The sequence below is a fragment of the Rhinatrema bivittatum genome, chromosome 16 (genome assembly GCF_901001135.1).
Source record: "Rhinatrema bivittatum chromosome 16, aRhiBiv1.1, whole genome shotgun sequence".
NCBI lineage: Eukaryota > Metazoa > Chordata > Amphibia > Gymnophiona > Rhinatrematidae > Rhinatrema > Rhinatrema bivittatum.
The window spans coordinates 26029587-26054011 of NC_042630.1; the positions used below are offsets into that span (position 1 = coordinate 26029587).

The following is a 24425-nucleotide window of genomic DNA, read 5'->3' on the forward strand; positions in this document are numbered from 1 at the left end:
GGGGTCATGTTAGTGGGTATTAAATGGAGGGATAGGGAGGCGTAGACACGAGGAACAAGGATCTCATCCCCCCCCCCAAGGTACAAGGCGTTTGTCAGACCACATGTGGAATAGGGGGAGTCAGTTTAGGGTGTCCATCCTCAAGAAAGGATCTCCAAATGTCAGAAAAAGATAGAGACAAGGATCATTGAGCTCAAGAAAGGCACATAGGTGTTCAGATAAAAATACAGTCATGGAAAGGAAACCATTAATAGAAAACCCAAGAAACCTTCCCACACAGGCACTTACATAGGCTGAAAGATTTGTTAACATAAGAAGTTGCCATACTGGGTCCATTAAGCCCAGTATCCTGTTTCCAACAGTGGCCAATCCAGGATACAAGTACCTGGCAGGATCCTAAACAGTAAATAGATCCCATGTCCAGGGATAAATAATGGTTATTTCCTAAGTTTAGTTGACTAATAGCAGTTTATGGACTTCTCCTCCAGGAACTTGTCCAAACCTTTTTTAAACCCAGGTAAGCTAACCACATCCTCTGGCAATGAATTCCAGAGCTTAACTGTGCACGGAGTGAAAAAGTAAATTTTTTTCCCAGATTTGTTTTAAATGTGCTACTTGCAAACTTCATGAAGTGCCCCCATCTATTATCTGAAAAAGTAAACAACCGATTCACATTTACCTGTTCAAGTCCTCTCATGGTTTTGTATTCAGAGGTGAAATTACGGAACTTTTGCCAGGAGACGTTCTGGCTAAAACAAGATTAATTCTAAAGTAAATTTTAGAAGAAAAAAATAGATATCGATGGGTGTAAAAAGTGTTGATCCAGTGCTTCAGAGCTGATCTTCAGATCTGCGGGGCTCAGCAGGGCCAGTGCAAGAATATTCGGTGCCCTAGGCAAACCTGTCATGCACCTAGTAGCAGCAGTGGCTTCCACACAGTGCTCCCTTCGCTGGTGGCACAGCATTGGATGCATTCTGCCACCCCAAGCCACAGCCTAGTTTGCCTAATGGAAGCTCTGGCCCTGGGGGTCAGGAAGGAAGAGAAGAGACCACAGATGCAGAATTTGCTTCCTCTCCTCCCGGATTACGCTGTAGGGTGAGCTGCCAGGCACTCGGAAGGTCGGACTCTGTACACTACTTTTTCAACCAAACTAGTTATCTAATGATACTGTCCCCAGTGCTGAGCCAGACCTTTGCCTGAACAAGAGCTATTAGGACTTCCAGTTTTCTTTCCTAGTGTGAACGAGACTTGGCAGGCACCTACTCCCACCAAGCCTCTTCCATTTCTAGGGTCTGTGAGAAATGATGGAAATCCAGGAACATCTCAGAATGACTTGGTGCTAAGATGGACACAACATCTCTGCTGTAACAAAAAAAATCATTTTTCAAACTATCTCTGTAAAAGCGCCTTCGTCCCCTGCTTTTTTATCAAGATTTTCGCATAGTCATTCAATCCCTTGACTTCTCAGAACGCACTCTCTATCTGGGTTTACCTGATTCAGCTATCCGTCCCCTCCAATTAGTTCAGAATGCTGCTGCTCATATACTATCCAGTACTTCTTTAAAAAAATCATATATCTCTAACACTCTGTTCTTTCCACTGGCTTCCCATTAAATTCAGGATCTAATATAAAACGTTGTCCATTATCCACTCACTTATACATAACCCATCTTCAACTTGGTTATGCTCCATTCTGCGAATTTATAAACCAACACGACACTTAAGATCTTTAACTAAAACCTTATTGGATATTCTGTCAGTCCATCTTGCAAGGCTGGACATTACATGAAGAAGAGCCTTCTCTGTTGCTGGTCCATCCATTTGGAATTCTCTACCAAACTCTCTTCGACAAATTTCAAACTCGCAACAATTCAAGAAATCATTAAAAACTTACTTATTTCAATTAGCTTTTAATATTCCTGCATCAGAACACACCTAATCACCATCGACTCTCATCCTCCTTCACTCCCCAGATACTTTACTTTAATACACTTATGTGGTTTGGTGCTTGAATACTAGATTAGATATTTTTTAGTTTTTAGTAGTTTTATTTTTCATATGTTTTTGTTGTTTTTTAGTTTTTATACCATATTGTTTGAGATTTTATATTTTATTATGTATGTTCGGTATGTAAACCGTTTTGATTAATTTTCTATTGTAAAAGCAGTATGTAAAACATTTTTAAATAAATAAAAATAAGTAAACCTGAGTCCAACCAACCATCAAAGCCCTACTCTGCAGGATCCTGTGTCTTCAAGAAATAAGATTCTAAAGGTTTGGTTAAAATTCTGTCCAAAAATATCTGGCAAGTTGGAAGCCGGATGGGACTAACATGAAATCACTTTACCTCCTGCAAAGTGAAAGAAAACAGAACACTGCTGCAGAGATTGTTCATTAGACTGCAGGAACTCAACTGCTGGATTCATATTACATCTGCTTGACAGCTACAGTACTGAAAGGACTTCTGCTGACAAGAGAACCACCTTTCAAGCACAGAGGCTGAGCAGAGGATTCTAGCTCCCCCCTGTTCCCCCACCATGATCCTGGAATTTGGAGGTTTTAGGGTGTGCCAACCACTCCCTGAAGCCAGGATTCTGGTTTGACAACTTTTAGAAAATCAATTGACATGGGAGGCAGGCCGGGGAGAAGATGGCGCCCTGCTCCTGACACCCTTCCCCCGTCTCTGTGTACGCGGTATCTTCCTCTCCTTGACCAGGATATAATATGACACTCCCAGCCAGAGGATGCCAGCCTAGGGGAAGCTGGAAGGCCAAGAGGAGAATGGGGAAAGGGCTGGCAGGAGGCAGCCCTGCAGGAAACCCCATCTTGATCAATGCCAAGCTGCTGCCTCTTACTTCTCCTCGGCTCTTGCTTCCATCTGCCATGGTGGTGCGTCTCTGCTTCAGCGTGAGAGCGGCCTGGGGACCTTGCACTTCCATAAATGCAAGTTCGGCAAAACTCTTAAAGCGGCCGCCCCTCCTGAATCCCAAAATCCCAGTGCTGGTGCCAGGGTTGCACAGGAAGATGCAGGTGCCGCCCTGAATGGCAGCAGGAGCTAGAGGCATTCCCAGGCAGTCATCCTAACCTACGCCAGTAGGTTATTCAATAATTCCTTTATTCCATTTATATATTTGCTTTTCCAAAACTCAGAGTGCAGTACACATTCCCCTCTGCTTCAACGGCAGGGGGAATGAAGAAAGGTGGATCTATATTCAGGCAACAATCAACAAGGACTGAATTACATAGCCTGAATAAACAGATAAGCATGGGCGTAGCTTGCTTATTGCGGTGGTTAATACCCCTAACTAAATTAAGCTAGATATTTCACTTAGATGCAGTTCCAATACTGCTCTCTACATTAATGGCGGGGGTGGAAGGGAAATAGAATAAAAAAAGGTTACTAAGAGCCAAGAGAAACAGATAAGTATGTGAGAGAAAAAAAAAAGTGCGAAAGCTTGCTGGGCAGACTGGACGGGCCGTTTGGTCTTCTTCTGCTGTCATTTCTATGTTTCTATAGATACAAGAAATGAAATGCATGAAGCACCTGAAAGCCTAGCCCCGTAGAAACCCAGCCCTCGTATAGTATACGCCTAGATTACAATACAATCTAACTGAAAGGATGACACATCCAGGAAAATCTAAAGCCCCAGGCAGCAATTAACTCTCCTTTTCAGCTTTTATTTATTTCTCCCAGGAATTTATCAGTGTTTATTGCAACAAGAACAACAAAAGTCTTTGGCATTTTTATGGGTAAATACCTTTTTTGTTCTTGTTGCAACAACCACTGATAAATTAAAAATGGAAAACGAAGGTTCCTAATTATATGCTACGGCAAACCACATTTTCAATAACTTCCTAAAGCCAGCCAGATAAGAAGTTAAGGACATAAGAACATGCCATACTGGGTCAGACCAAGCCCAGCATCCTGCTTCCAACAGTGGCCAATCCAGGCATAAGAATCTGGCAAGTACCCAAAAACTAAGTCTATTCCATGTTACCGTTGCTAGTAATAGCAGTGGCTATTTTCTTTTTTTTTTTTGCATAAACGGTTTTATTGGTATTAATCATGAGAAAAGTACATTTCAAAGAACAAGATAATACAATCATTTAAACACCATATAACATTTAACCCACACTCCAGCACCTCCCTCCCCCCCCATGCACACTGCACTTCATGAAGATTGTAACCAATATGAAACATGCCTTACCGAGCATGTGCAGCTGTAGTCATCACCCTGCCCCCTAGGCAGAGTCCCTCGGTCCATGATATAGCTCATACATGGTGAAACCAACTCCCAGGGGAGGCTGGTGTCCTAAAATCCTGCTGTCCTTGGAGAACATATGTTACAGGTAAGCAACTCTGCTTTCTCCAAGGACAAACAGGATGGTAAACCTTACACATGGGTGAATCCCTAGCTATAAGCTGTCCGAGCAGGACAAAGTGGGAAACTGCACCGTGCTGAAAGCACTACCATTCTCCCTTTTGCCTGGGAGGCAGATGAGCCACAAAGGGGTCTAGGCGGGAAAAGATTTGGGTTCTACAAAGAGAAAACCATAGAAACGTTAGAGACACTAAATCCCCATGCATAGCAGGGGTGCCTAAGGCAGAGGAATGATAAGAGTACCAACAAGAAATATACTCTGCATCACGGAAAACATTACAAGCAGGGTTTCAGATCGGGAAACCCTGTCAACGACAGAGGGTCTAGAACCTCCTGGATACAGAAAAAGTCTAGAGCTGTAAACAATAGAAGGACAATTAGATGAAGACCGCAGTTTCCTTCGGTGTTACAAGACAACCGAAAACCCAGCTGGGGCCAAAGAGTTCCCGAGAAAGAAATTGCGGTCCACTGACATCTGAAGGACACAATGCACCTGCAGAAGTGTACCCCATGTTTGGCTGACAGGCACAATGGGCAGAAAACCCAAGCAATGCTTGGAAGAATAATCAGCAACAACTGCAGGGTCTGTGACAGATCCCAAGAGCCAAAGCACCAGACATAGCTGACCATGCAGAACAGCATCAAGAGTTTCAGGGTATGAAAGGCAATCCCTGAATGGGAACACTAGCCCAAACCTCCAAGCAGGGAGATAAGTTAGGCCTGAAGCTCACCCACACCGCACCCTGTCAAGGGCAGGGCTATCCATCCTGTCAAAGTTCCGGTCCAGGCTCCATCTGATGATGTCACCCATGTGTGAGGACTAACATCCTGCTCTCCTCAGAGAACATATCTTACTAAGCAAGTAGCCCAATCCTATGGTCCTGACTTTAAGATCACGAGAGTGAGAACAATGAACTTAAAACCAATGTACAGGAAGCCAATACAAGCCCAAGTGGGCATTTCGTGGGCTTTAGGATCACACTGTGCAATAAGACGAGTGGCTGAGCTCTCCAGCAGCTAAAGCCTAAACAGACGTTTTTGTGACAGACCCCAATGTGAAGAGAGTTACCGTAGTCTCAGTGAGAACAAACCTAAATGCAGACCACTATAAGTAAGCTGGTCATTGATAAATAAAGATGTAACTGACGAATGGGTCACCATTGGCTCAGGCATGGAACCCATTGCTATTGCTGCTATCTGATCTTCCAAGTTCAGGGAGGAATCTAAAATCACATCCAAGCTCTTTTCTTTTTCAGCTAATCTATGATGCCATACAGCACTTCTGTTTTCTGGGGGGTTATTCTGAGCCTACTCTAAAGTTTATGTATGACACATGTCGGCTTTGTTGATTGGGAATGAATCAGTAGGAAACAATGGAACCAACAGTTGGATGTCATCTGCAAACATAAAATAATGCACATCCAGAGCATGCAAAAGTAGTGCCAGCGGCCAGATAAACATAAATGTTAAATAGAATGAGAGACAGAGCCTCATCACACTTTACCTTCCAGGAGGCAGATGTACTATTTCCCACCCCTCTCTGTAAGAAAGGACTCAAACCAATCATAGGCCCTGTCTGCAATTCCTAAGTCAAAAAGACAATCCAGTAAGATCCTGTGGTCCAATGTATCAAAGGCTGCTGTATAAGAGAGAATCATAGCCACTATCAAGCTGTGAACCCAAGAGCATACATTAGGGATGGCCAATTCTGGTCCTCAAGAGCCACAATCAAGCCTGACTGTCAGGCTATCCACAATGAATATGCATGAGATAGATTTGCATACAATATAAGTGGAGCCTGGCCTATAACTATCCAACCTGGATGACTCCAGTGCGGGTCTTGGAGTGGTCCTATGAATGGAGGATTTCCTAAATTCTTGGAAATGGGATCTAAGCTACCCCACCCCACTGCAGGCAGACACACCTGAAAGTTAATGGGGGGAGGGGGGTGGGAGATTCAGCTAGGGCAGCTATTAATACTCTTGTACCAGCCCTGCCTTTAACTTAGGGTCAGAGAATGCTTTCTATCAGCTATAAACTTGTATTTCATAGAACGTTTGCAGTCTCGGATGCCCGTATACTGCAAGGCAGCTCAGAGTTCTCATAAAATCCTTCATTTCTCTACTTTTTAAAATGCACTCTTGTTACAGGTACATACAGCCTGAAACACACTAAACAACTACAGGGTTTTCCGCTCTCGACTCCTCTAGTGTACGGAAGGGGGGGAAGAGAGATACAGAGGTGGGAGAAAAGGGAAAGAGACAGAAACAGACAGACAATGAGGAGAGGGAGAGAGCGTACTATGTAAGTTTTTTCTTTCTTTCTCCTTTTATTTTATCCACTTCATGATTTACTTTGGCACAATATGAACTGTCATGCCAATAAAGAGTCCTGAATCTGATAAAGAGAAAGCCGGGGGAGAGGAAGAGACTCCCCCCCAGCTCACGCTTCCTTATATGCAGGACGCACAATGCGAAATATCCCAGTTACTTACTACATTTATTTTTGTCATGTTCGTGCCACCCTTTAAAAGCACGGTATAGGTGAGAGGGACCTTCAACTGGGAACTTAGGGGTACAGTGAATGGAAAAACCCAGGAGCATCGCTGCCCTCCCCCACACCCATCTGTGCTCTCTCTCTCTCCACTTCTGAAGTCTGATATACAGTATAACATAGTCATATATATCTATTTATTTCTTTACTTCCAAACATTTGATACTCCACTTTTTTTTCCAGACTGGTCTCAAAACAGATTATAATACAATTAGAATGGAGCAAGTTCTAGAACTTGACAAACAGTATCAGGACTAATTCATTTAACTCAATACACAGTAAAAAGGACAAACACTGAAATGGTACCAGATCAAATTCATTTAACATACGTAAAAAGGTCATTACCAGAACCAGAAACTTAACTACTCTATAGTTCCCCAAGGCAAGTGCTCATGGGTGGTGTAACTTACATAATTTAACAAAGCAAACTGAGAAAGCAATATCTTCAAACTGACCGGGAGCAGAGTCTAGAATAATGGTTCTGCTTGTCCTTCCTGGTTAGTGCTCATGGGAGGTGGGACATGGTCAGTTAGCAGACAGAATCAGAGGAGGTCTGGTCAAAGAACCATGCCTTGGGTTTCTTTCTGAAAGCGAGGTAGCATGGTTCAAGGCAGATGGGAAGCAGCACCTTATTTTAGAAACTGGAGGCAAAGCAACTGAAGGCCTTTCTTTCTTGTCCAGGTTAGTTTAGCGGACATCAGAGCACGGAAGGCAAGAAAGGCCCTGTGTGATGACTGGAGTTCTCTTGCTGGGATGTAGGGAGTAAGAAGAGCTGAGAGATACTTTGGGGTCTGTTTGATGCAATTGTAGGTGAAATAGAAGACTTTGAATTTTATGGATGGGCGAAATGCGATCTGAGATTTTGGCACCTACCAAGAGTCTGGTCGCTGTGCTTTGGACAAGTTGTAACTGTTTCAGGTTCGTCTTGGAGATCCCATTTAGCAGTGAGTTGCAATAGTCCAAGTGACTAGTGATAAGAGTGTGAATGCAGGAGGCCAGATTGTGCTGATCAAGGTATTTGCGCAGTTGTCAGATACAGCAGAGATGAAGGAAGAAAGATCACACTAATTTGGAGATATGAGAGGTCATCAACACAGATTGGGGTCCAGTTGGACCCCTAGGCTCTGGACAGAGGTTCTGGTAGGATGGTTCAACAAGCAGGGTGTGACCAAGGTGGCTCAGTAGAGGAGTTCAGATTTGGAAGGGTTAAGTTTGAGCTCGTGGTTAAAAAGCCATTGTGCTACCGCCTTGAGTCAGTGATGGGGATGGCTTGGTCAGATCCTATGTTGATGCTAAGTTGGATGTCGTCAGCAAATAGTTGGCATTTGATGTTGAAGCTTTGAAAAAGGTCACAAATTAGACCAGCACAGATTATTTTGATTTCCAGCTCGCAGGACATCCCTATGAGCTGGAGCACTCGCCTCAGGACCCTCCAACGCCGCACCCCTCTGTGCGGCGACAAGAATGCTGTCATCATGCTGCCCCCGGGATTCCCTTTAGGTGCATGCACCTACTCCTAAAGGCCCAGCACAGGAGCTTCTGCTACTGGCGCTTGGAGATACGTCACGCAGCTGGTTTATTTAAACCCCAGCCATGCAACAAACAGACGTCTCAGCAACAGGCTGCCTAAATCATGTGTGTAGTGTGAGTTGCTGCTTCTTCCTGCTTCCTGTTCCTGTGCTTGCCTCGTCTCTCCAGTCCAGCCTGTTTTGTCTTATCCTGCCCTTGCCTTCCTTCCTGCCCTTCTGTGTTGGTCCTTCTTCTTATCTCTAACATCAGTTCTCGGACTAATTTCTGGATCTGACTTTTGCCTGGACTTCAACCATTCTTGCCTGCAGCCTGCCTTTGACCCTTCCATAGATACTGATCATTCTTGCCTGCCACCTGACCCTGACCCTTATCTGGACACTAACCCTAATCTACCACCTGCCTCTGATCCTAGTCTGATACTGGCTCTATGCCCTTACCTCCTCCTTATAGACTCTTGCCTAAGACCTGCCAGCCCCTGGACCTTGAGGGCTCAATCTGAACTATACCAACCCCTTTTCTCCTCATACCAATAGATCCCTGGAAACGGGAGTGGTGTCGAGTGATTGGAAAAGAGCAGTGGTGGTCCTGCTCCACAAGAGTGGGAGCAGAGAGGAGACTGGTTAGCCTCACCTCAGTGATGGGTAAATTAATGGAGATTCTGCTGAAGGAAAGGATAGTGAAGTATCTACAGTAGGAGAACTGCTGCACCGGAGACAACATGGATTCACTAGGAGAAGGTCCCAGACAAATCTGATTGATTTTTTTGATTGAGTAACTAAAGAATTGGATTGAGGAAGAGCACTCAATGTGATCTACTTGGATTTCAGCAAAGCTTCTGACACGGTCCCACATAGGAGGCTTGTGAATAAAATGAGAAGTTTGGGAGTGAGCGCCAAGGTGGTGGCCTGGATTGCAAACTGGTTGACGGACAGAAGACAGCATGTGATGGTAAATGGAACCTACTCTGATGAGAGAGCAGTGTTAAGCAGAGTGCCACAAGGATCGGTGTTGGGACCGATTCTGTTCAATATGTTTGTGAGCGACATTGTGGAAGGGATAGAAGGTAAAGTTTGTCTATTTATGGATGATACTAAGATCTGCAACAGAGTGGATACGTCGGAGGGAGTAAAAAGAATGAGACGTGATTTAAGGAAGCTTGAACAGTGGTTGAAGATATGGCGGCTGGGATTCAATGGCAAGACGTGTAGAGTCCTGCATCTGGGATGCGGTAATCCAAAAGAGCTTTATGTGATTGGGGAGGGGGAGGTGAAGGGCTGTGGTGCATGGAGCAAGAGAGGGACCTTGGGGTGATTGTGTCTAGTGATCTGAAGACGGCAAAGCAATGTGACAAGGCGATAGCTAAAGCCAAAAGAATGCTGGGCTGCTTAGAGAGAGGAATAACTAGTAAAAAAAAAAAAAGGAAGTGATACTCCCCTTGTACAGGTCCTTGGTGAGGCCTCACCTGGAGTACTGTGTTCAGTTCTGGAGACTGCAACTCAAAAGCAACAGGGACAGGATGGAGGCGGTCCAGAGAAGGGTGACCAAAATGGTGGGTGGTCTCCATCAAATAAATTATGAGGAGAGGTTGAAGGACCTAAATTTGTATACCCTGGAGGAGAGGAGATGCAGGGGAGATAGGATACAGCCCTTCAGATACCTGAGAGGTGTGATACACAATCAACAAAAACCTTTTCCATGGGAAAGAAATCAGTAGAACTTGAGGTCACGAAATGAAACTCTAGGGAGGAAGACTCAGAACCAACATCAGGAAATACTTCTTCAAGGAGAGGGTGGTGGATGCCTGGAATGCCCTTCTAGAGGAGGTGGTGAAGTCAAAAACTGTGAAAGATTTCAAAGGAGCATGGGATAAACACTGTGGATCCCTAAAAGCTAGAGGTTGGAAATGAAGAAATGAGTGAATGGGGGTAACTTGCTAGTGTGGCGGTTACTACCCTTAACCAATAAGCCTTCATACTGAGAATGCAACGCCATCATTGTTCTCTGCTTCAACAGCAGGGGGAAAAGAGGAAAAAGGGGAATTAGATTCAGACAGCAAGCAACAAAGATATTGAATTTGGCGGTCTGGGAAAACAAATAAACATAGGTGTAACTTGCTGATGTGGCTGTTACTACTCTTAACCAATAAGCCTGAAACTCTAGATGCAACTCTAACATTGCTCTCTGCTTGTACGGCAGAAGGTAAGGGGGAATTGGACTCAAACAGCAAGCAATAAGGGCCTTGACTCTGACAGTCTGGGAAACTGATATGTATGGGGGTGACTTGTATGAGGCGGCAGAAACTTCCATGAGCTTGCTGGGCAGACTGGATGGACCGTTGGTCCTTCTCTGCCTTCATTTCTATGTTTCAAGAGTTGAAGCTCCTCATCCGTCTCTTCCCAGCGTAGATATGCCAGCTGTCAGTAAGGAACTTCGGGGCCTTCCCTGTAGGTTGAGCCAACCTTACCAGAGCACAAGAGTCCACGAATCTTACACAGATGTTAAAAAGAATGAGGGAAAGAACCAAGCCTGATGGCACAAATGAGGATCTTAGCAGTGGAAGATTTGTAGGCCCATAGAACAGATTGAGATCCGTTCGACAGGAAAACTTTGAACCATCTGAGGGCAGTGCCTGCCATGCCAATGACCTGGATAATGACCTCATACATAATATGGTAGAGGATGGCAGAAGAAGACCAAGCGGTCCATCCAAACTGCACAGTTATTCCTCTCCACTGGGGATGTACAGGCCAAAGATTTTCATTTTGGTGGGAATTTTCATGTCTGGTTTCTCCTTTGTTTCCTTGTGCATGCAGTGCACAAGGAAACAATAAAATCAAGATGCCGTCAATAAAGAGTGGGTGGCTAGCCAGAATGACGGCTACTGCCTGGAGACAATACCCTTATTCAATAAACATACACATGGTTACTGTGACTCCAACATCGCTCTAAGCTACAACAGCAAGAGGAAATGTGGAAAAAAGGATTTGCACTCACAAAGTGGGGAGTAGCTGGCTTGTTACGGCGGTTACTACCCCAAACCAAATAAGCCTGATACTTCACTTTCAATGCATATCCTGCTTCAACGGCAGGGGAGAAGAAAAACTGATACTACAAGCATATCCAGCATAGCTCCCTGCTTCAACAGCAGGGGAGAAGAAAAACAACCAATAAGGGCTGAATAACACAGTCTGGGTAAAACAAATAAGCATGGGTGTAGCTTGCTTATTGCGGCGGTTACTTCCCCTACTACCCATAACTAATCAAGCTTGATATTTCACTTGGTTGCAGCTCCATCACTGCTCTCTACATTAATGGTGGGGGTGGAAGGGAAATAGAACCAAAGAGCTAAGAGAAACAGATAAGTGTGAGAAAAAAATGTGAAGCTTGCTGGGCAGACTGGATGGGCCGTTTGGTCTTCTTCTGCCGTCATTTCTATGTTTCTATGTTTCAGTTTGCAGCTGTGTGCAGAAATTGCCAAAAATGAACCAATCTCAACTTTTCCTTCATTTTGGAGGCCCTGTCTAGTCGATTCACTCCATTCAGAATGAACTGAAAATGGCCTCATTCGTTTCACATGAATGCACTTCCTTGCTGTCCACATTGCAAGGATCTATCCCGGGTACCAGCCACAGACGCTTGAGTGCTGGTAGCATATTGCTCCTTATCAGAGCAGCTTTTCTGGTCTTCCTCTCTAGTTTCCTAACCCAGGTGCTTCTGCCTGGGTAGCACAGCATTGTAGTCTGCAGCTGACATTTTGCTAAAAGGCAGAAAATGGAAGAATTCTTTTCAAGAAGGGAGTGCCTTCTGCCTTCCCATCCCACAGCCTCAGGGAGCAGTCGGTGGGTGAAGAAAAGCCAGGTATGAAGGGTGTGGGAGAAGCCCGATCCAATGGCTGCAGAGTCACAGGGGAGTCAATAAAGAAAAAAGTCCTGGGGGCAAATTCTCTGCTGGTAACTAGATACGAGGATTGTAAAAAATAAATAAAAATAAATAAAACCCTCTAGCAAACTGACATTTTGCAGGGCATTGTCATAATGGAAGACTATAAATAGGGCTGAGAGATTTCCCTGGTCTCATTCCTGTCCTCCCCTCTTGCAGCTGCTGCTGGTTCTGTTGGGTCCTGTTGGTAAGTTTTTAGTGGTGGTGTGTTTTTTGTTGTTGTTGTAAAGTACTTGAGAGAAAAGACCGGTATTTATTCCTGTCATAAGTACGACAGAAAAGCAGAGTTCTGGGGGTATCTGCTGGCCTGACAGCTTGTGCCTCTCCGGCGATAGATTCAGAAAGGAAGATCTGCTAACAGCAGACGGTGCGTCGTGCACGGTCACTCCGGGTCTCCGGGCTCTGCCGCTCCCTTCTAGAGTGCTTCTCTCTCGGAGCAGCTAAGCCTCACTGCTCTTTCACTGCAGATCCCCTCTATAGTGCCGGGCAGTGGTGCTCTCTGGTTGCTCCCTCCTACGTGCAAGCAACGCGCTCCCATCTTATAGCAAGGGTTGCTTGTCAGATGAGGCACATAAGGTCATTTTTGCCACAACAGACTAACACGGCTATCCCTCTGAAGATCTGTAACTTACTTGTGTTTCCTTACTTTCTCTTGAGCTGGGGAATAGGGTACTAGCCATAGCCCTCACCAATTTGTATCTGCTGCCTGTCCCGAGGAAGGGGGGAGAATCATTGTCCTCCTCGTCCTCTTTCTGCCAGCTGGCCTGGGGGACACCCATCTGCTGATCTGGCATATCTCATACCACTCAGTTCTAATTTTCTGTTCTCTTTGCTTTATGTAACCAATCATGGTATGTCTGCTGAGTTAGGACTATGAATGGCAATTTGTAAACCGTTGTGATCTATAAATGGAACCGCGGTATATAAAAATGTCTAAATGAAAAATAAATTTAAAAATATCATCCTGCATTTATTTGATTTATATTCTGCACTTCAAGGGGGATCACTTTCAGGTATTTCCCTCTCCCTAGAAGGCTTACCATCTAAGGGGCTGGTGCAATAAAACGCGCTCAGTGTAGCGCATGGGTTAATGCGCGCCTGGGTGCACGCTTTGGACGTGCTAGGCTAACCCCGATGCAATAAGGACATTAGCGTGAACAAAACATGCACCCAAACACGAAGTCAGTAGCGCTCATCACACGTAAATTCCATGTAGATGAGACTATTAGCTATTACCCCCGATGCAGAAAATCACCGGTCGCCCAATGCACCCTTTTTAATGTAGCAAATTTAACAGCAGCCCTGGAACTGGAATTAAGACATAACGTGAGCCAAGGACTCATGGGAAAAAAAAAAAAAAAATAAATTCTGCTCTTTGTGGTTCCTCCTACTTAATATCGTTTCGGTGCACTGGAGTGCTAGGGACGCACAATTTTGCCTAGCACGCCCTTTTCAACGCGGCAGATCATTTAAATACAGCATCAAGCACCCAGGAGAGGTGGATGTGCACGTGTTAGGAAAACGGGTGCTCAATACGAGCGCCCGTTTCACCACCTGTCTTTTTGCATCGGCCTGCAACTGGGAGGGGTATCAAGCTGCGGCAGTGCTCTGACGAGTGCGAAACAGCGTCTGTCAGGTGATGTACGTGATATCATGCAATGCCCAGGTTGCCTCCCCTATTACAATGAACTGCTTTTCATGCGATTTACATGCACGAAAGCAAGTGCATGCAAAGCAGCTCATTACTAGGCTATTTGATGTTAACATTTGATCACAGCCAACCGAGAAAGTAGTCAGCCGCGATAAAACACCACCTCCTGGGATTTCGATAAGTGTAACGTTAGAGCCCTGGGACCCTAACATGGCTGGCTCAACCCAGGACCACCACTCAAGGTGGCCCCGACTCCTTGAAGATAAAAAAAAAAAAATTTCCCCGTTCACGTGTGGCGACGCCCCCCCCCCCAGGTTAAAATAAAATTGCACTGGGGTTCTGTGTAAGCCCCCCACTGCAACATTAAATTAAACTGGGGGTATAGTGCCCCCCCTCAGGCAACTCGACCCCCCCTCCCGCATCCCCCGAACCTTAACAAAATAGAAGAAGGTCCCGCAACGGGGCCCGGCCTGGTCTATGCCATTTCTCAAAATGGAGCCAACCTGACCTTGCCCCTATCACTGCCCTTCTGCCTTTGGTTGAGCTGCGTGTGACACCTTGAATGATGGAATGGGATCAATCACACGGTCTTCAGCCTCAATGCTGTTTGTTTGACTCCCAGGAGCAGGGAAACCTAACAGAGAAGAAGCAGGTCTAGGGCTCACTGGCAGACCCTTGACACCACAGCAGGTGTGAGGAGTTCTGCATTAGCAGCTGCTGAGATTCCTTTTGCCACTCAGGAGACTTTCAGACATTCAGGGACGTGTAGAGGGCAGTGAGAGAGAACCTGAAGAGGAGAGGTGATTGCCTTTCATTAAAGGCTCTTTCCAATGCCTGCTTCTGTGACCCTATCTGGGGAACGGCCCAGTGTAAGCATGGGGATTATCTCCCGTGGCAGGGCTACCGAATTCCGGTCCTGCAGTACCTCAAACAGGCCAGGTTTTCAGGATATCCGCAATGAATATGCATGAGATATGTCTGCCTACAATGGAGGCGGTGCATGCAGATCTATCTCATGCATATTCATTGTGAAAACTTGGCTGGCTAGGTGTGCCCCAAGGACTGGGTTGAGAACTGCCGCGCTAGTAAATAATAAATAATAAATAAATAAATAAATAGTACCAAGGCCCTCAGTAACACTGCCCAAACCCTGCTGGATTTGGAAACCAAGAATGGGAGGCCACCAGGCAAGACCAAGAGTTCTGAGCTACAGAAGGCAACAGTAAAACCCCTGCAGTGTCCTGTCACAAATAGGGCCCTGCTCAGAGACAGGCAATGTACTTCCCAACACCACCACGGATTAGATGTGCCCAGAACATGGTTCTTAACAGAAACATGGGGGTAAGCGGCACAGAGCGGCAGTTACTGCCCTCAACAGAAACATGGAGGTAACTTACAAGTAGCAGCAGTTACTACCTTTAATAAAAACATGGGGGTAACCTGCACGGAGCGGCAGTTACTGCCCTTAATAGAAAGCTTGGGGGTAATCTGCACGGAGCAGCAGTTACTGCCCTTAAAAGAAAGCTTGGGGGTAACCTGCACCCATAGGAAATGTGCTGGGCAGACTGGATGGACTATTTGCTCGTTTTCCTCAGTCATTACTATCAGACCGATACAGTACAGTGTGCACCGGTAGAGCGCACTGTTAGCCCGAGTTTGGACATGCATTTTCGACGCGCTAGAGTCGGGGGAGAGTGAGTGCTCGCCTCGGAGCTCCGGCTCTCCCGCGGGTTTTACCGTATCCACCTGTACGTTAGAACTGGAAGGTTGCAAGAGGACTTGAGACTCTAGCGCTAGCTTTACCTCTTACCCCTTATCCAGTAAGGGGTAATAGCTCGTCGAAAATGCGCGGCCAACCCCTCCGAAACTAATAGCGCCTGCAACATGCAATTGCATGTTGCAGGCGCTATTAGCTATTCCTGCACGATCCAGAAAGCAAAATGTGCAGCAAAGCAGCACATTTTACTTTCAAAAATTAACGCCTGCCCAAAGGCTGGCATTAGTTTCTGCCGGCGCCAGGAAAGTGCACAGAAAAGCAGAACAAACTGCTTTTCTGTACACCCTCCGACTTAATATCATGGCGATATTAAGTCGGAGGCCCCAAAATTAAAAAAAAATAATTTTAAATCGGCCCGCGGGTCAGAAGACGGACGCTCAATTTTAATGGCGTCCATTTTCCGAACCTGTGTCTGTCAGCGGGTTCGAGAGCAGACGCCGGCAAAATTGAGCGTCGGCTGTCAAACTCGCTGACGGCCGTCGCTCCTGTCCAAAAAGGAGGGGCTAGGGACACGCTAATGTCCCCAGCGCCTCTTTTTACCGCGGGCCCTCATTTGCATACTAAATCGCGCGCACAGGAGAGTGGCCTGTGCACACGTCGGGGGAGAGTGAATGCTCGCCTCGGAGCGCTGGCTCTCCCGCGGGTTTTACCGTATCCGCCTGTACGTTAGAACCGGAAGGTTGCAAGAGGAGACTCTAGGGATCTTTCTACGATTTAATCGCTCTCAGTCCTGCTCTCTGTTCTCACCCGCACTTTTATGAAAGATGTTATTAGTGGCTTTAACACCTGTGTACCGGTTTGGGGGGGGGGGGAGGGAGTTTATTTTCAAAAACGCAGATGATAAAAAACAAGATCCCAGGGAGGTCTTGCTAACGCATACCTCATGTTTCTGTTCTGTTCCTTTCCTTTTTTTTTTTTTTTCCTACTTCCCAGGTTCCAGAAAAGGGCAAGATGAGCAAGGGAGGTGCACAGAAGGGCAAGGAGTGTTCGGAGATCGGCCTGATGCACGTCGCCATATTCCTGAACGACATCTTCACGGAGTACAGTTCGAAAGACGGGAATCCAGCCACCCTGAGCAAGTCTGAGTGCATGCAGCTCATCCAGGAGCGGATGACCGGGCTCTGCGATGTAAGGAGCTCCGTCTTGAGATTAGGCCTCAGTCAGACTTGAAGTGCACCTGTGAGGAGGTGGCAGGGAGAAAAATGAAAGGAATTTACAATCTATTTAAGGGGGGGCAATCAAAGTCCAACCTCCTCTTGTTTCCAGGAAGGGCCGGGTTTACTGAACTTTTTTCTCCACAGACGGGCCCGATGCAATATCGTGCGCTCAGGCGCAGGAGTACAGGTTAACCCGCAGCCGGACGTGCGTTTTGGATGCGCTAGACTAACCCCCGATGCAATAAGGTGTTTAGCGCATCCAAACGCGTAGTTAATAGCGCTCATCACATGTAAATGCCATGTAAGTGAGGCTATTAGCTATTATCCCCCCCCCCCCCCCCCCGATGCAAAACATTGCCGTGCACCTAATGTACACTTTTTAACACATCAAACTTAATACCAGCCCTGGGGCTGGCATTAAGTCTTGCTACAGATCAAGATCTCAACTAAAAAAACAAAAAAATACAGCTTTTCTGTGGTTCCTCCTACTTAGTATTGTTGCGAATCTAAGATCTACTCCTTGCAATAACTAAAAATTATTAAAAAATGAATTTCCCAACGAAAAAAAAAGGGGGGGGGGGGCAGATAATATACTCTCCAGTGTACGAATGTTGGCTGCGGCAGGATAAAACGGACCCTCGCATTGAGCAGCCATTTTCCTAACCCGCGCACAGCCACGTCTCCCGGGCCCCTGATGCTTTTGAGCGCTAGGGACGCACAATCTATCTCCAGGGCGTCCTTTTCAGCCAGGCAGCTCATTAGAATATTGCATCCCGCGCTGCTCAGAAGCTGCGGATGTGCACGTTGGAAAGACGGGTGCCCAGTTTGACCGCCGTTTTTACGCGCCTGATATTGCATGGGTCTGAGAACGGGATAGAAAAGGCTTAGCAACTCGGGCACAAGGTCTTGCAGGCAAAACCTGCAGTGAGTTAGGGCGCAGAGGAGGCCTGCAGCTCCTCTAAGGACAAGCTCAGCCCTGGTTCCCTCTCGTTTATGGAATTCCCTCCTCCTTCTCTCTCCCTGGCCCTCCCTATCTACCTTGCTTTTTCTTCCTCTCCCTTCTCCAGATTCTGTCTAGAGTCTCTCTCAGATTTTTAACACTTTGATTTCATGTTTCTTCCCAACAGAAAAATGTAGATCCAAAGAAGTTGCAAACTATCATGGATGTGATGAACACCAACAAAGACACCGAGGTGGATTTTATGGAATTCATGATCTTCTTTGTAAAAATCACCGCACTTGTTCACGGTATGCCGATGGATAAAGTCACTCAGTAAGGGGAGGGCCTGCTCCTTCTCACTTTGCTTCAATAAAGAGTTTTTATTTGCCATATTCTTTGCTGGTTTTTCTTTGAGTCCCAGGAAGGTGCCGGATAGCAGTCTTCAGTGCCCTGTCTCTGGGATCTCTCACTTCACCCACAAGAAAGCAGGAGCAGCTCCTGTAGAGACCCCCCTCCCCCCCCAAAAAAAACAAACCACGTGCAGGGAGAGGATCAGCTGCTATCCGGCTATAGCGGGATTTAGCCGGACAAGAGGCGGGATTATATAGTGACTAGCAGGCTACTTGGACCGGCATGGTTGGCCAAATAACTTATCAGCGACTGGGGGAAGGGAGGTTTGGTGTCAAGTTAGCCGGATATAGCAAATGTTGCTTACCTGATGTAACAGGTGTTCTCACAGGACAGCAGGATGTTAGTCCTCACAAATGGGTGACATCGAGGATGGAGCCCTGTACGGAAAACTTTTCTGTCAAAGTTTCAACAAGCTTTGACTGACACTGGCACACTGGGTGCACTGAGCATGCCCAGCCTGCAATTATCCCTGTGAGCCACAGGTGTCTCCCTCAGTCTCGTCTTATAGCTAAAAAGCGCAAGCGAAACTAAAATAAAAGTATACAGACCCAACTCCGCGGGGTGGCGGGCGGGTTTCGTGAGGACTAACATCCTGCTGTCCTGTGAGAACACCTGTTACATCAGGTAAGCAACATTTGCTTTCTCACAGGACAAGCAGGATGGTAGTCCTCACAAATGGGTGAGTACCGAGCTGAGGATGCCCGGGAATGCACCAGATACACCGCAGATGCGCAAAGGCGTAACGACTGAGGTGGAAATGGGAACGGAGGGCATCCGCAACACCATAATGGGTTCGTGGAAGGATGTTGGGTAGTGAATTGAAAAAAGTAAGAGTAGGCGGACTGGCCAAACATGGAGCATGCCGGCTAGTCAAATGTAAGCAATAATAGGCTGCGAAGGTATGGAGAGGACTCCAGGCTGCAACCTGATAAAAAAGTACAAGCAGCAGTAACCAAAGGGAAGCTGTTAAGGCTAAGACTGGACACAACAGTATGTGGATACCCACAGTGTTGTAGTGAAATGTCTGCTTGTTGGTAGGAAAGGAAATATAGACCACTTAATCAGAAGGATTAGGTCTGTGTGGCCACTGGAAGTAGCAGCTTGACCCTTGCATGAAGGAAAGAGTCAAGTGGAATTCACATGGAATGCAGTGCAATGTAGATAGAATGTAAGCGCAGCATTACTGTCCATGAATGTGGAAAACCCAGTCTCTCCCTAGGGCGAGAGAGAGAGGTTAGGAAAAATTAATAGAGTATTTCCTGAGGAACGGAGATACAACATCTACCTGAAAAGGATAGAAAGTTGAATGCGTAGAACTACTCAGTGGCAGAGGAACGGAGTCAGGTGAGTATGGAAAGAGTGCATAACTCACGGACCCTGCTGGCAGGAATGACATTAAGAGGGAAAGAAGTTCCCTTGCCAAACTGTGGAAGAGAGGAATGGAAAGGCTCAAACGTAGAATGTATGAGACTTATAAGGAGAATATATATGTTCATTCCGTGATTAGAGAAATAGAGGCGGCTTGATCAGTGGATAATCCATGGTAAGCCGACTCAGAGAGGATTACCGAAAACGGGAACCCAACTCCCAAAACGATACACCTCCTAAGAGAAAGGTGTATCTATGTGGAGGATGTCTGGAGAACAGAATCCGAGGGAGTAAGAAAAAATGGTGGAAAAGTAAAAGGGGTAATACCTCTTTTTTTTTTTTTTTTTTTTAGCGTCAGGAGGTAAAGCCTGCCATATTAAACGGCAAGATTTATGTTTAGAAGGTTTTGTGACGCTACCAGAACCTAAGAACATCAGTAAGTCTATGATTTGGGACTGACTGGTGAGGGAATAAAAGGTTACTGATATGATGGATTGAGAAGTATGGGAAGCATACTGATCTCAGTCAGGGAGTGGGGAAAAGAATACTGAACCCCATCCCAGTTCAACATTAGAAGAATGCTGGCTACAAGAGGCAGCAGAAGAGATATATTGAAGAGGCCTTTGATGGAAGAAAAGGCATCTAAGGGAACGCATAGGAAACATGTGCAGGGAGCAGAACCTGTGCATCGTATGGAATGATGCAGACGCAGAGGAAAGTTTAGTTAAACTCAGCGTTAAAAGATTTGCCCTGTACACATGTAATTGAGACCATTCGAGAGGATAGAACCTACGTGGAGAAGGTCAGATAGAGCGTTCATTAAATCTCTTAGATATGTGGCCCAAAGACGCATGAAGTGAACAAGGGCCAAGGGTAGAGCTGCGCAGCTGTCTAGCAGAGCAGCTAAGAGGTTGTGCGTGCTTATGAGTTGGAAAGCACATTGTCCCTATGCTGTCTGTCTGTATGCACAAAGAATTGTTGCAAAAGCAGTATTGGAAGGCATAAGGGCATAACTCATGGGTGCAACGTCCAGGAAGTTTATGAGAAACTATGCTGGAGTGCAATAGATGCATAATGGGTTGACAGCTTTCAGGAGAAACTTTATAACCCTAAGGAATTGCGAGCATGAGTCGAAGGAGACTAGGTCCTAGTTCGAACTGGGATAAGAATCAGGGACGAAAGCAATGAAACCACTTAGGTCCATTGAGTATAGAATGTCACTGAATATAACCCATAGCAGTTTTGAATTATGAGAAAAAATGCATAGTGGGAAGAAACCCCATAGCCCAACCATGAAAAGTTGAAAGGTTGAGGTTATGGAAAATATGCGCAGGGACATATAACAATGTATCAGAATGTCTGTGCGCATGCTGGACAAGAGGGTCTTAAGACTGTGGTGTCCAGAAGTGTTACAGAAGGGATTTATGGCAGTGACAGTAATCCCAGTTAGTAAATGTATAGTGAGTCCTGAAAAAAGTGAGAGCTCCTTGCATGTACTGAAAGGAAAGTGAATGATGTTACACTCCGCAGAGAAAACAGCATTCACCAACAGTGATGCAAGAGACAGTTCACTTACCGAAGCTGGTGCCGGCGGCAGAGCTTGGGGTTGTAATGTTGACTCACCATAAAGCACATAGAAACATTAAAATAATGTACTTACTGCAGTATGGAGTGATGGTAACCAAAGATACCATTGTACCTGTGACGTCTAAAGAAAGTTGGATTTTCTTAGGTCCAGGATGTGCGGAGAGTAACTATTTTCTGTTAAAAGAAAGAATAGTGCAATTAAAACTCCCCAACCCCCCTCCCTTCTCCCCTCTGCACTTCGTAGCGCCTGGGGGAGTGTACCGGGACTTTGGTACAAGGTGGGGTGGCCGCTCTGATATCTGACCAGATGGGAGACCAAGAGGTGTCCCAATGGAGGATATCATGTAGGCTCCTGCAGGTGTGTGAGCGGTAAGTGGTACCCGCATTTCTGTATGCTGTACAAGGAGACACTGAGACCTGTGGCCAGGCCTCAAGGTGGACTTGTACATGGGGCAATGGTTGCTGAATCTCATGTTTAGCAGATCAGCCAATGCAGCTGGACCTTGGTTGGGAGGGAACCAAGAGTCAGAGCATTGGTCGGCACAGGGACTTGTTACTGACAAGAGAAGAAGCCCTGCTGCAATCCCAAGAAGATAGAGGGGTTCTCCTGATATTGTGGCTAACATAGCTAACATAGTGATATGTGACACTAATACAGTTCTAAAAGGCACATGACCCAGAACTTTTCGAACCACGGTCCGAATGGGAGAACACAACTCTATGGGAATGCCGCCGAAGCGGGTACTTACCATCCGACGTGGATCGCCGCAAGACGAGCCGGTGAAGATTGTTGACCCCGACGGTCTCCGGAGTCCTCGAGGGTAAGGCCGGGGACGTAAACGTCCATCTCGCTCTGAAACCCGGTATGGTGGCACAGGTACAGAGGAGACAGGCCAGGCGTGAGTGGCGTTTAGACTGCTAAGTGTAACAGATGGCCATAGTCCCACACCACTTGACGGTGGGGCACGCCAGGAACAGAGGAGCCCTAACGGAACTCATGTTCCCTCCCTCGTCACAGCGGCTCGATGTGTCGTGACGCCAATGCAGAAGCTGTCGGACCTGGATCCGGAAGTTCTGGATCACCAAGGACTGCCAAAACTGTAGGAACAGTGCTGATGGCAGTGGTGATGTCGCTCTGCCCGAGCGTTGTCCAGCCTGGAGAAGGATGGCACCGATGTGCTGGATGGCGTCAGCGGCGGACGATCACGATGTCGGCGATGATGGGTGCCACGGTGCTCGGCCCGGTCTTTCCCCAGCGCCGAGATGGAAGCCCTCGTCGTCCTGGAAGGCGATCGATGACGAACTGTCAGCACGCCTGCTCTGCTCCTGACACAATGGAGTGTCTTAAGCTAATACGGGGCTTAAAAAAGAACCCAAAGCGTGGAGCAATGTGAGGAGGCGAGGGTATTATGTGGCGGTGCTATGTCGGTATTGACGATATTGAAGGCAACCTAAGGGGCTTCGAGGATATCATCAAAATGGGTATGAAAAATCGTCGATGACTGGCCAGGAGAATGATGACAGTGACGGGCACTGACAGCAGTGGCATAGGTATCTTTGAAACGATGTGGAATCGAATAATCGAAAAACATTGCCGTTATTGAAAAAGATACTGGCATCGACTGAGTCGAATCAATAGGGCGTCAAGGACACCGAAGGAAAACGGAGGTGTCGAGGGCATCGATGCATGGAGGCGGGCATTTATGCCGTTTGTGGCATGGCCACGGGCATCAACTATAGGGCCACAGACGTTGACGGTATCGATTTGGACAGACTCAGATTTCCAAGTGTACATGGCATCGGTGCCCCAGACACGTGTGTCGGTGGCATCGATATGGACACGTATGGAATCGATGGCATGGATCTCCCAGTCGATGAATTCCATCCCGGCATCAACGCCAGTCCTGGAATCGGCATGGGCATCGATGCCAGCCATAAGGCTGGCATTGGCATCAACGCCCATCCATGGAATCGAGCCGGCATGGATATCCACCGATGGGATCCACCTGGGCATCGAATTTCACCGATGGGAGCAGCCTGGCATCGACTGCCCTCGATGGATGCATTCTAACATAGATGCCCATGGATGAAACACCTGGGCATCGGTGTCCATCGATGCAAAAGGACCCGGCACCGATGCCATCGACGGACGGCCATCCGGCACCAATGCCATCGACGGACAAGCCATCCGGCACCGATGTCCACCGATGGGGACCATCCGGCACCGATGTCCACCGATGGGGACCATCCGGCATCGATGCCCACCGACGAATCGATGTGGCACCGATGCCCCCCGATGGAAAGGGCTGGACATCGGTGGGGAGGATGGGGCATCGATGGCATCCCCAAAAGGGGGGGGGGTGGCATCGATGAAGTGACCCTGGGATCGTTAAAAAGTGTCTCGGGCAGCGGTGGCGGCGACCCGAGTATGCATGGCAGTGACTAACAGCGTGTGCGTCAATGGCATGCATCCGGGTAGGGACGGCACCGAGGAAGCCCAAGGAAAAAAAAAACAGTGCGTAGGAGGAAAAAGCCTGGTAGCACTGAAAAGCAAAAAACATGGATAAAGGCATCAGGGCACCGTGGGGGGAGGGGCGCTGATGACATATAAAAGCCCAGGGCGGTTTAGGAGGGTCCCGGTGTAGCGATAGGGTATCGACTGCGTGAGGGTACCAGGGAACGAAGGACTTGAAGCTACAGAGGTCCTAAAGTTAAGGAAAAAATCCCTACCCCACTAGCATAAGCAAGCAGAGTGTCACAGAGACACTCGCAAGCTGTTTAAAGCTAACTGAAAAATGGGGGAAGGGAAGGCTTCAGTCAGTTAACAGCCTTAAGATAGTGACAGGAACCGACCGAAAAATAAGAATTAGTACTCACCGAGCGTCGTAAAAACGTACGCGGAGGGAGACCTGTGCAGGGAAAAGTGTTTTTTGAAGTGAAAAGTTAAGTGTTTCCATGAGGTAATTAGTTAAAAAATCCTCACAGAGCTCCAACCGCTATGCTGACTGCAGAGCGGAAAAAAGAAGACTGAGGGAGACACCTGTGGCTCACAGGGATAATTGCAGGCTGGGCATGCTCAGTGCACCCAGTGTGCCAGTGTCAGTCAAAGCTTGTTGAAACTTTGACAGAA

General features: G+C 46.8%; 2 protein-coding genes across 2 annotated transcripts in view; one reads left to right on the top strand and one right to left on the bottom strand.

Moving 5' to 3' along the window:
• The window catches only part of S100A1 (S100 calcium binding protein A1), a 291017-nt gene that overhangs the window by 66406 nt on the left and 200186 nt on the right, over positions 1-24425 (bottom strand). The gene's annotated exons all lie outside the window — the stretch shown is intronic.
• LOC115077159 (protein S100-P-like) lies at positions 12548-18315 on the top strand. Its single transcript, XM_029579401.1, has 3 exons — positions 12548-12591; positions 16766-16960; positions 18117-18315. The coding sequence occupies exons 2-3, from the start codon at positions 16784-16786 to the stop codon at positions 18264-18266; spliced, it is 327 nt and encodes a 108-aa protein (XP_029435261.1). The 5' UTR covers positions 12548-12591; positions 16766-16783; the 3' UTR covers positions 18267-18315.